The 11,870-nt window shown below is 47.8% G+C and overlaps 1 protein-coding gene across 1 annotated transcript; it reads left to right on the forward strand.

Moving 5' to 3' along the window:
- Positions 1–3,251: 3,251 nt before the first annotated feature.
- Positions 3,252–11,249, forward strand: LOC104301719 (serine/threonine-protein kinase PAK 3-like). Its single transcript, XM_009902143.2, has 13 exons — positions 3,252–3,354; positions 4,213–4,250; positions 5,141–5,245; positions 5,536–5,623; positions 5,723–5,761; positions 6,076–6,139; positions 7,942–7,990; positions 8,865–8,974; positions 9,092–9,209; positions 9,467–9,566; positions 9,925–10,121; positions 10,475–10,612; positions 11,160–11,249. The coding sequence occupies exons 1-13, from the start codon at positions 3,252–3,254 to the stop codon at positions 11,247–11,249; spliced, it is 1,239 nt and encodes a 412-aa protein (XP_009900445.2).
- The last annotated feature ends 621 nt before the right edge of the window (positions 11,250–11,870 follow it).

Raw genomic sequence — 11,870 nt, forward strand, 5'->3', positions numbered from 1 at the left:
ATTGTGACAAATGTCTGCCCACCTTGGAGAAATTCCTGCTTTCTCACTCTGTCAGGTGCAAAGACAAGGGCCAAAGATGGCAAAGCCACAGTTCATCTCAGTTCCTTTTATTGACCACCAGCAGAGACCAGGCACGATGCCCAATTGGGATCCCATTGGACCTGTGGCTAAACCGGCTTCCCCTCCTTCCTGCTCTGCCCTCAGCATCTGCCACGCTGCTCAAGGGTTTGTGGCTGGAGTGGGGTTTCCTGTGTAAGGAGAAGCTGCCAGCAGGACCCTGGAGCTTCAGGGGTCCAAGGTCATGTGCCTCAGCAGGCTGGTGTCTCCCAAGGGGGCAGTGAAAAGGCCCTAGGAGAAGAAAGCAGTACCCAGAGGCTAACTGTGTCAGGGATGATAGCATTTATTTCCTTTTTATTCAAATAACAGAAGGTGTAGCCCTGATAGTGCTGTTGGTGAGGCAGCCTCTTAGAGGGCTGGGGACAGTCCTGAGGGACCAAGGCCTTGCTTTTTGGGGAGCATCGGGTTCCACCAGGCAAGTGGCCTCTGCCTTCGCTGGGAGTGGAGGGCAGAAGGCAGTGCCCAGCCGGAGTCCTGGGCAGAAGGACCTGTTTTCACCTTCCTCGGCTCCTCTTGGGGCTGCTCCTGCTCTGCAGGGAAGGGTGCAAATGGTGGGTGGCTGGGACTCTTTTGGAGGGTGGACGCTGACATGCTGAGGTCACCCCTGAGCCTCCTCTTCTCCAGGATGAACAACCCCAGCTCCCTCAGCCTCTCCTCATAGGGCTTGTGCTCCAGGCCTCTCAACAGCCTTGTTGCCCTTCTCTGGACACGTTCAAGTGTCTCGATGTCCTTCTTAAACTGAGGGGCCCAGAACTGGACACAGTACTCGAGGTGCGGCCTAACCAATGCAGAGTACAGGGGCACAATGACCTCCCTGCTCCTGCTGGCCACACTATTCCTAACCAGGCCAGGATGCCATTGGCCCTCTTGGCCACCTGGGCACACTGCTGGCTCATGTTTAGGCAGCTGTCAATCAGCACCCTGAGGTCCCTCTCTGTTTGGCAGCTCTCCAGCCACTCTGACCCCAGCCTGTAGCTCTGCATGGGGTTGTTGTGGACAAAGTGCAGCACCCAGCACTTGGATTTGTTGAATGCCATCCCATTGGACTCTGCCCATCTGTCCAGTCGGTCAAGGTCCCTCTGCAGAGCCCTTCAACCCTCTAACTGACCAACATCTGCTCCCAACTTGGTGTCATCTGCAAATTTGCTGATGACTGACTCAATCTCCTCATCCATATCATCAATGAAGATGTTAAAGAGGATGGGGCCCAGCACTGATCCTGGGTGGACACCACTAGTGCCTGGCCGCCAGCCGGATGTGGCACCATTCACCACCACTCTCTGGGCTCGGCCCTCCAGCCAGTTCCTAACCCAGCACAGAGTGTTGCTGTCCAAACCACGAGCTGACAGCTTAGCCAGCAGTTTACTGTGGGGGACGGTGTCAAAGGCCTTGCTGAAGTCCAGGTAGGCCACATCCACAGGCCTCCCCACATCCACCAGGCAGGTCACCTGATCATAGAAGGAGATCAGGTTGGAGAGACAGGACCTGCCCTTCCTAAATCCATGTTGGCTGGACCTGAGCCCTTGGCCATCCTTCAGGTGCGCAGTTATTGCCACCAGGATAATCTGCTCCATCACTTTCCCTGGCACTGAGGTCAGGCTGACTGGCCTGGAGTTTCCAGGTTCCTCCATCCGACCCTTCTTGTGGATGGGGACCACATTGGCCAGTTTCCAGTCATCTGGGACCTCTCCAGTGAGCCAGGACTGGAGGAAGATGATGGAGAGCGGCTTGGCCAGCTCATCTGCCAGCTCTCTCAGCACCCTAGGATGGATCCCATCCGGTCTCATGGACTTGTGAGTGTCCAAGTGGCTCAGCAGGTCCCAAACTAATTCCTTATGGATTGCTGGGGCATCACACTGCTCCCTGACCCCATCACCCAGCTCAGGAGGCCACTCGTCCTGAACTCCTGCCTTGCTGTTAAACATTGAGGCAAAGAAGGCATTCAGGACCTCAGCCTTTTCTTCATCTTCAGTCACAGTGTTCCCCTCCAGGTCCAATAAGGAGTGGAGGTTCTTCTTGCCCTTCTTTTTAGTGCTAATATATTTGTAAAATTGCTTTTCATTGTCTTTCACAGAGGTGGCCAGCTTCAGTTCCAACTGGGCCTTTGCCTCTCTAATTTTTTTCCTACATAATCTAACCACTTCCTTGAACATACCTCGAGAAGCCTTCCCCTCCTTCCACAGGTGATACAGCCTCTTTTTTTCCCTTAAATCCTCCAGGAGCTGCTTGCTCATCCAGGCCGGTCGCCTTCCCTGCCAGCTCATCTTTCAGCACATGGGAACTGCCAGTTCCTGTGCCTTCAAGAGCTCCTGTTTGAAGTAGGTCCAACCCTCCTGGACCTCTCGGTTCATGAGTGTTGATACCCAGGGAACTTTGTGAATAAGTTTCTTAAACAGGCTGAAGTTTGCCCTCCAGAAGTCCAACAGCCACCCTGGGTGGATGTTCTGCAGCCCAGGTCATCCTGCAGTGCTCAGTGAACCAGTCAGGGCGAGGAGATGGCTCTGGAACCAGCAACAAGAGCTGCCAACAGCAGCCCTTAAATCTCTACACAGTGCCACAAAAAGCCTTGCTCAATCCTCCAGACCTCACAGGCATGCAGGGCAGGAGTACAGGCACACGACAGACTGGCCCAGGCTCTCCTGGCACCCAAAGAAGTGAGGGACATGAGTTCATAGCCCACCTCTCTGCAACACCAGCCTCCACCACCCACTGATGTCAATTCCATGAAGCTTTCATAGGGAGACATTTCCAGCAGCTTAAGAGAATCAATGTGTGTAAGTTACTGAAAAGATAAAGAAAACAAACAAACAAATAAAAAAAAAAATCAAAAAGCTGTTTTATTAGTTATTAGGGGCAGAACAGGAGCATTGACTTTTCTGGAAACATTTCAGAGGGGCCACATCTGTATCCCCTCTCCCACTGGATCCTAGCAACCTAGACCTTGTGCTGCTCTTGTGAAGTAGAAGGTGTGTCACCACCCAACAGCAGGCATCAGGCCTCCGTCAGTGTACAGAGCAATCTGCCTCCAACTCCTGCTCTTTCCAGGTTCTTCTGTTCTTCTTTCAAAGTTCTTCTGTTTGGCATTTTCCCTTGAGTGTGAACAGACTGGGACACTGATACGTGCCACTGCAAGCATGGCAGAGCTGGTCTGTGTTGCAGCTGGCTTTCTTTTGGATTTGGTCAGTTCTTTCACCTACTTTCTGGACAAACCCTGGCTGATAATGGAGTTGTTAGCATGTAAGTAGAGGTTCTTACTAGACAGAGCAGCAAACCTGGCTTGTGTATCGCTGCATTCTTTTGGTGTTGCTTAATAAGTGAGTTGGCTGTTTAACAAGAGAGCCACTAAGGTAAAGATCCTGTCAACAAATTCAGCTCCTAAGGGGACGTCTCTGTGGACAGCAGTTGTCCACAGAGCTCCCTACATGTGAGAGTCTGTGGCAGTGGACTCTGTCAATTTGCTGAGTTTGCTGGTTCAGCCAGTACAGCTTACAAAGCGCAAAGAGGGAGAGCTTCTCAGAGGTCCTTCCAAAGACTACCATTCTCTCCAGGGTTTCCTAACATTGCTCTTCTCCTGAGGACAGGCACCTTTTCTCTAAATTCCATCATGAAAATACTTGACTCTCTAATATGATGCTTAAAGATTGCTGAAACAGCAACATGCCAAAAGGCATCCTTTGCGAGGAAATGCCAAATTCCAAACAGTTGGTGTGTGCTCCTGAACCCAGGAGCTGTTGCTTTGCTACGTCAGAACAGAACTGCCCTTCAAAGGGGCATTTTGGTGAAGCTTTCATAGGGAAACATTTCCAGCAGCTGAAGAGAATAAATGCATGTAAGTTACCTAAAATATAAAGAAAACAAAAAAAAAAAATTAAAAATCTGATTAGCTCTGGGGCAGAACAGGAGCACTGACTGTTAAAGGAATAAGCTAGTCTAATATTGCCCTGTTCTCCTGTGTGCTGTGTATAATCACCATTGCTACTGGAGGGATGTTGTGGAAGAAAGATGCCATCTCTTTGGATGTGCTTGTTCTGTGGGATTCCCCACAGCAGGCAGTGTGATAACAGCATCTGGTTAATTTTCCCTTGCACATTACAGGTGGCAGTGTCCATGGACCTGGCAAAGGCCATCCTTTGGTGAGTGTGAAAGCCACCTTCTAATGTCAGAGCCTTTAAGAACAGTGGAGAATGTTGTGAGCTTGTGTTGAGAATGTCTGACAAGCCATTGTCTACTCTGGCCAGATTAGCAGCCATTTCCACCATTTCCCTTGACAAGCTGGGTAACAGAACTGTCTCACCAAAACTACAACACTCTGAGTGTGTAGCTCTGTGAGAGTGTGCTCCAGAACAGGTGGGGTATGGCAGTGACACAATCACCTAAGCCATAAAACAGGTGTGAAGAAGAGGTCTCCCCCTTTCCTAGTGGGCTGCAGACCACCTAAGGATCAGCTGCAGCCTGGCAGTGGCTTTTGTTTCCCGGTTCCTGTAGCGGGAGAGAGCCTGGTGAGCAGTTAGGGTGCTGCTGCCTCACAGCCCCAGGCAGTTGGTAGGATGCACCTTGCTGTTGAGAGGGCTGCAGTCTCTCAGGGCCACTATTTTGGTAATAATGAAGCAAACCCTGGGGAGAACAAAGTGTTAAGTTCTGGAGCTATTAAACAGGGAAAATCAGCACTGTGGAAACAGGCCATGTGATTCTCCCATGGGTAAAAGAGCAAAGAAACAAACAGCCTTTGTCTCTACAACCAAATCCCCAGCCAGAGAAACCAGGAGCCTTTGCACTTTGTAGTGTGTTCAGTGACCTAGCCAGTGAAGGCACCTTTAGCTTAAGGAGCTGCTACAAGTTCTGTAGGCACAATGCCAAAGCAGTTAACCAGCAACCAGGTGTGACTTCTGGAAATCTATTCCAGCATTACATTTTGTGAGATTGGCTGAGTGTGGGGATGGTTTAGCTGTCTTATTTAAAATGAGATACTCCAAGATGAAATGACAAAACCGTGACTGTCACTTGTGCTCCTGTCTGCCCACAGAATGAACAACCAGGATCAGAACCAAAGGAAGGCCCCTCTGACTCTGAGGAAGAGGCCAAAGATGTTAAAGAGGAGGGAGTAGACACTGACAATGCTATTCTTCAGGTACCAGAACCTGAAAACACAAGATCTGTAACTCCCAGCTTTGTTCAGCACTCTATTTGGTGTAATTGAGCCCGGTGTGTTTCTGATCAGACAGCACTCAGATGAACTCTCTGAGGACTGGAGTCCTGCCATGCCATATGTGCTGAGTGTAACTTAAAAGTAAGGCATGTAGGACTATGGTCATGCCTAGACTGGTTTCTAATGTCTAAGCAGATTGAAGTTGTGTGTCATTGCCAAACCTCTGAAGTGCCAACACGGTGACTGTCGCTCGTGCTCCTGTCTGTCCACAGATCACACAAGTAGGATCAGAACCTCAAAGAGGTTTCTCAGTTTTTGATGAAGAGAAGGAAGAAGAAGAAGTAGATGATAAGGAAGATGGTGAAGATGATGAGAAAGTTGAGGATGAAGATGAGGATGAGGAAGATGATGATGATGATGATGATGATGATGATGATGATGATGATGATGATAATGAAGAAGAAGATGAGAAAGATGAGGAAATCCTAGAGAAACTGAGTATGTATTTGCTATTGCTTGTCTGATAAAGCAGTGCACTGTGGACATGTCTCAGGATTACAGGTACTAAATATTCCTCCTTACCTGAGTGTCAAGAGTCACTCACAACTGGCAGAAACTGAGAATGCACTTGGAGGAGATGAGAGAGCTCTCTGGGTGTTGCTTTCGCCTCTGAGGGCAGCTGACTGGGCTGGTTTTGCCTGCATTTACTTCTACACCAAAGGCAAAAGCAAAGATTATTTCTGGTTGAGCTGAAGGCTGTGACCTGATCTGCTGCAATTTCAAGAGAGTGTCTTTCATTTTGTGTCTTTCAGGGAACATTGTGAGTGTGGGCACCCCTGACAAGAAATACTTAGAAGTGGAAGAGCTTGGCCAAGGGTAATATCCAACCACAGTCACTTACACAAAAAAACAGGGCCAGGACTTTTGCTAATGTAATATGAAGTATGAAGTTGGGCAAGCTCCAAATATCTGCAGAAACTGGGTCTAGATTCTCCTGTCTCCTGATGCTTATCAGAACTTAGAACTGTGGTCAGAAGGCATTGTCAAAGAAAACTTGATGCTGGCAATGTCTTGTCTGCAGCAAGGAGCAGAACCTGGATGTCCCAGTGTCTCACACATATGTGCCACCTGTTTGATTATTTTCTTAGGAGAGAGAATTTGTGAGTAGCTCAAAATAATATGGCCAAGGTAAAAAGAGAAAACATTATTGCTGTCACCATGAGCATATGACCATGGCCTTCACAATCTTTTGGTGGTTGTCTCGGTCTGGAGAGGGAAGGAGACTAGTTCTTCTGAATATGCCCGTGTTGTGAAATTAAAGGCATGAGCGAAGCCAAAATATCAACAGCTAGACTATTTATTACATAAATAAAATGGAAATAAGAAGGGGAGAGGGAGAAGATAGAGAGGGAGAGAGAGAAGAGAGAGAGAGAAGAGGAAAGGAATCATATTACCACACCCCTCACCCACCCCAAGACAGTTTGAGTCTGTGAAGGAAAGATGCTGGGTTTGTAGAGAAAGGGTGCTGAGGCTTTGGCTGGAGATGCGATGTGATCCCTCTGGGCAGCCTGGGTCTGTAGAGAAAGGGTGCTGAGGCTTTGGCTGGAGAATAGATGAGGTCCCCCTGGGCAGCGTGGGTCAGCTCCATGAGTGGCAGCAAGCAGGACTTAGGGTTCAGTCTGCTTCCTTCCTTCTCAGCGGCATGGTCCTCCTTCAGCGTTTTTCTCTCTGCATTTTTCTTCCTTCCATTGTGGTTTTCTTCCCCCTGAGCCAGTAGTGGTCAAGTCTTTTATACAGTTTTTAGTCCTTAGGTATGTGTCCAAGCATTGTCCCTCAGGAATTCAGGAGCCAGGAAATCATAAGTATCCAGATATCGTTCCCCAGGAAGTCTTTTTGTGTATTCATGTGAGTTTGGACAGTGGTCTGGATGGGGGGGGGGGGGGGCTCCGCCTCCTTCCTCTCCATCTCCCTGCCTACCCACTTATTACAGATCAGGAGACAGGTGGAGAGTCCATTGACTCATCACCTTCCCTTTCTGGTAATGATCTTGTCCTGAAGGCATGATGGCTGGGTCCTTGGGCCAGCTGCAGTCCAGGATTGGTCTTTGCTCTGCCCCACAACATATTGTCTGGGCAAGCAACAAGTGATTTTATCTTTGTTGAGTCATACAAGGAATTTAGACTCTCACAGTGGTCCTAGGAGAGAGCTTGTACAATCGTGTCTCAACAACCAGTGGAAAGAGAAGTGGCCAATCTCTTGCCTAAAAGGGTATCTGAACTGATTTCTTCCAGCTCTTAGTACAGCCTGGATCTCACAACCACTTCTTACAGAGAAGTGAGTATGCTGCCAGTCAGCTCATGACTGTGATGCTGCAGATCAATTTGGAGTGACATGGAAAGACCCTCTGGAAAAAATAATCACAAAGGTCATCAAAGAGGATGATGTGCAGAAATGGGCTGCTGCACAAGCCCTTTTTTTTCCTGTTGCAATTGTTTGACTCTGGATAGCCTGCACAGGAGAGGGCTAGTGGGTTGCTGCACCATGCATAGTGAGGTGAAGGAGTGGATAAACACAGCAGGGTTATAAACACTGAAGCCAGTGGAGTTCTCTTGGCTAGGCTTGCTGCAACTCACAAGGACCAAACTGCTTCTCATTTGTTGCTGCTGTTCTGTTTCTAGGGGATGTGGAGCAGTTTATTACTCTGTGGAAATTGCCACAGGACAAGCGGTGAGTGTCAGGAGTCCCAGGAGATTCTGCAGGTCTTCAGTATGTTCCACTCAGGTGCAAAGTGGCCTCCAGGTTACCATCAGACCTTTAGTGAGAAAGCTGGTCCTCTGAACCACAGATTAATGGTTACACACTGAACCACAGATTAGGGACAATACCCATTATCTGCTCTCTCAGTTTCTCAGTGAAAGCTCTTTGAGGGCCATGTGGTTCTGTGCTGCAGGAACTGAACACTTACTGTGACCATCCACTTTCCAGCAACCACTGCACACAGGTGTTGAGCACTGCCTGAAAAGATGTCTGCAAATTGCAGGGGGAAGGTCTTGGTCTTGCTGGAATCAGCAAGAGCCTTGGTGCTCTCTGTGTTTGGGCTGATAATGATGTCTTAGTATTCATTTTCTTTTCCAAGCTAGAATTTTTTACTATCTGCTAACCCTGACCCAAAATCTAACTAGAGAAGCAGGAGTGAGAGCAGAGAGGTGGTCTCTTCTGTGCCACACTGAGCACAGGACTAGACAGAGGAGGTGTCTATCCAAATTGGGTAGGGAGGGACAGGAGGCAGACTTCAAGTAGCCACAGACTACATCTTCCCCCCAGGAGGTGCAGGTGGGTAGGAGGGCTCTTCTGGGACCAGTGGGGAAGGTGTATTTGTACACATTTTACAGGGCCAAATGTCCATGGCTTTGTGTCCTGTAACCAGCATCCAAGGCAACAGAGTGCTGGGGTGTTGTCATGTAAAGCACTGAGCTCCTATGTCTAGTAAAAAGACAGCTTGGCACAGCTCAGCTACGGCATTCCACAAGCACTCACTGCATGTTCATCTTGATCCTGTGCAACCAACTATTCCAGTTAAAGGTTTTCAATGTCATTTCAGGTGGCCATAAAGCATATGAATGTCAAAGAAGAACCAAAAGGTGTTCTGCTGAATGAGATTGCCATCATAAGAGAATATAAGCACCAGAATATTGTGAACTATTTGGACAGGTCAGTAGTTCTGTTATTCTCATGTGAAAGTTCAACTGCATACTGCAAGCCAATGATTCGCTGGCAGAGAAGTGACCTGTTTCCCATTTATCTACTCTGCCATTGCTTTCTTTTCAGCTACATGGTGGGTGATGAGCTCTGGCTTGTTATGGAGTACATGTCTGGAGGCTCGTTAGCACATGTTTTAAAAGAGACACTTCTGGATGAAGGAGAGACAGCAGCTGTCTGTCGGGAGGTAAGGGATCCTGTGTGTGCTGCCAATTATTTGGACAGGATGGTGCTTCTCAGTGGGTGGCAAGAACATGAGTGATGTCATGTGCCTTCATTTAGAAGATTATTACTCTACTAGTGGTGTCCCTTGACAGCAAACTATTCTGGCATCACTGACAATTCATATCTAGAAATTAAATTTTTTAGACCTTGTCCTTTCTTTCCTCTGGGATGAAATCAGGTAATGAATTTTTACTTTCATGTTTCTGTTTTCTCTGTCAGTGCCTGCAAGGGCTGCATTTCCTCCATTCCAACCAAATCATTCATCGTGACATCAAGAGCTACAACATCCTCCTGGGAATGGATGGCTCTGTCAAACTGGGTAGGTATTCTTGGTCAAGCACAGGATGCTGATGTTGTCATGCCCTGAGCACTGCTGCAAGCTGAGAGTGCAGTTGCAGTACACAAGGAAGTATAGAAAAGAAAAAGGTGTCAAGAGTGGCTTTGGTTTGAGCAAGTTCCTTCCAGAGAGAAGGAGTTACAATCTAAAGCTTCAGAACTTAAGGGCTTTTCAAGTGGCCATTTCAGAATTTCCCTGGCTACAGCACTGAGCAACCTGGGCATGGCTGCTTCATCAGACAGATTCAAGCACATGTTCTCAGACAAATATGTGGTGGGTGTTGCTTTTGCTTTGTGTCACAATTCTAGCTGGCTTTAACAAGGTTTGTTTTTCTTCTCAGCTGATTTTGGTCTTTCAGCTCGTGTCACACCCAAACAGAATGAAAGGACTACCCGCGTTGGAACTACCTGCTGGATGGCACCAGAGGTTGTCAAGCAAAAACCATACAGCTTCAAAGCAGATGTGTGGTCTCTGGGCATAACAGCCATAGAAATGGTGGAAGGAAACCCTCCTTACCTCTATGAAATGCGTAACAGGGTAAGGTGCAAATCAATTGCTACCTCTGTCTTTCTTATCTGTCCCCTGTTCTGTCTGTTATAAGTCTCAGTCACACCAGCTTGTTTCATGGAAGTCAAACATGCTTTTGCTGATGCTAGTGATAATTAGGTCAGCCAATGCAATCATCTGTCAAGGTAAGATCATTTCAATATTGGAATATCTATGGCTGTATCAAGGTTGTTGTTTGCTGGTCTAGAAACATCATCTCTAGCCCTCTGCTAGGGAAGAAACTGCCACTGCAGGCTGGATCTTGAAAAAACAGAGAGACGTCTGTGTGAGCATTTGTGGATATGAAAGAAACAGATGAAGTCTCCTGTTTCCTTTTTATCTAGGTGAGATATCTGATAGTTACCAATGGGACACCAAAGCTCCAGAAACCTGAGCAAAGGCTTCTTCTATTTCGTGTGTTTCTGAAATGCTGCCTGGAGGTGGATGTGGACAGGCGCTGGTCGGCTGAGGAACTTCTGCAGGTAAAATGCTAAGCAGCTGCAAGACAAACAGCTGCACTATGCAAGGGTTTGCTCACCAGCTAAACTTGAAGGCATCTGCAGACCCTGCTCATGTTAGTCTTCAGTCTTGGTGCTTTTCAAAACAAACAAACAAACAAAAAGTTTAATCAGAGAGTGGGTTTGGTTGGGCAAGAACCTTAAAGTTCCTGTAGTTTAGTCCCCACTGCAGAGAGAAGGCACATCATCAACTAGATCCAGTTGCTGAGTCTTGTCCAACCTGAGCAGGAATGTTTCCTTGGATGGGACATCTATCACATAGTGAAAGGCTACCAGAAGCTCTCCCTGGAGCCTCTTGTCTCCAGGATGAAGAAGCCCAACTCTCAGCCTTCCCTCACAGATGAGCTTCTCCAGCCCTCTGATCATTTTTGTGGCCCCTGTTTCATATTTTGGGAGTATAGCTAGTTTTAGCAGGTGGCAGAATTCCTGGTAACCAGAGGAGCACTGCTTGAGCCTGTGAGTAACTGAGTTTGGAAAGTAATGGTTTGTTTCTTTTTCTTCTTCTGGACAGCATCCATTCCTAAAATGCGCCAAGCCACCCTCCAGCTTGGCTCCTGTCATTATGGCAACAAAGGAAGCAAAGAAGAACTGCATCCACTAGGGCTTGAGGCTGACCTACCAACATTCCCACCAACCTGATAACACTTCAACACTTGATCTGCAGGATAGAGGGACAAATGGACAAACCATCTGTCCTAGTCATAGAATCATACAGTTGCCTGGCTGCAGAAGACCTAAACGGCATCAAGTCCATCTATAACCCAACAACTCCTTGTACACAGCTGCGTCCCTAGCACCTCAGACAAACATCTTTTAAACACCCCCAAGGATGGGGATTCCACCACTCCCTCGGCAACCAGTCTGATGACCCTCTCAGAGAAGAGCGTCTAATTTGAACCTCCCCTGCTGCAACTTGAGGCAGTTTCTTCTCATCCTGTTTGTCCTCATGTCACTGCAACCTCCCTTGTGTTCTAAACAATCCCATTGGAGTGCTATCTATCATAAGATTTAGTTCCCAGAACAATTTCTCTCTCTTCTCTCACTCCTGCGCTCTGGGAAAGACACTAACTTGCTTCTGCTTAACCTTGGCTGCATTGTTTTGGATAAGTCTAACATTCCTCCGCTCCTTTCTCTTGTACCTTTTGTCCAGGGCAGTAAGGGGGAGGCAAAGAGAGAGAAGCTAGTAGCTTCCCCTGGTCTTTGACCAGGAGGTCTCTTGTGC

The sequence above is a fragment of the Dryobates pubescens genome, chromosome Z (genome assembly GCF_014839835.1).
Source record: "Dryobates pubescens isolate bDryPub1 chromosome Z, bDryPub1.pri, whole genome shotgun sequence".
NCBI classification, from domain to species: Eukaryota; Metazoa; Chordata; class Aves; order Piciformes; family Picidae; genus Dryobates; species Dryobates pubescens.

Excerpts from the sequence above, each read along its gene's own strand:
- LOC104301719 (XM_009902143.2), top strand. The coding sequence starts at position 3,252 with ATGGCAGAGCTGGTCTGTGTTGCAGCTGGCTTTCTTTTGGATTTGGTC. Across the intron at positions 5,762-6,075 it reads GGAAATCCTAGAGAAACTGA|GGAACATTGTGAGTGTGGGC; the intron begins GTATGTATTTGC and ends TGTGTCTTTCAG. Across the intron at positions 10,613-11,159 it reads CGGCTGAGGAACTTCTGCAG|CATCCATTCCTAAAATGCGC; the intron begins GTAAAATGCTAA and ends TCTTCTGGACAG.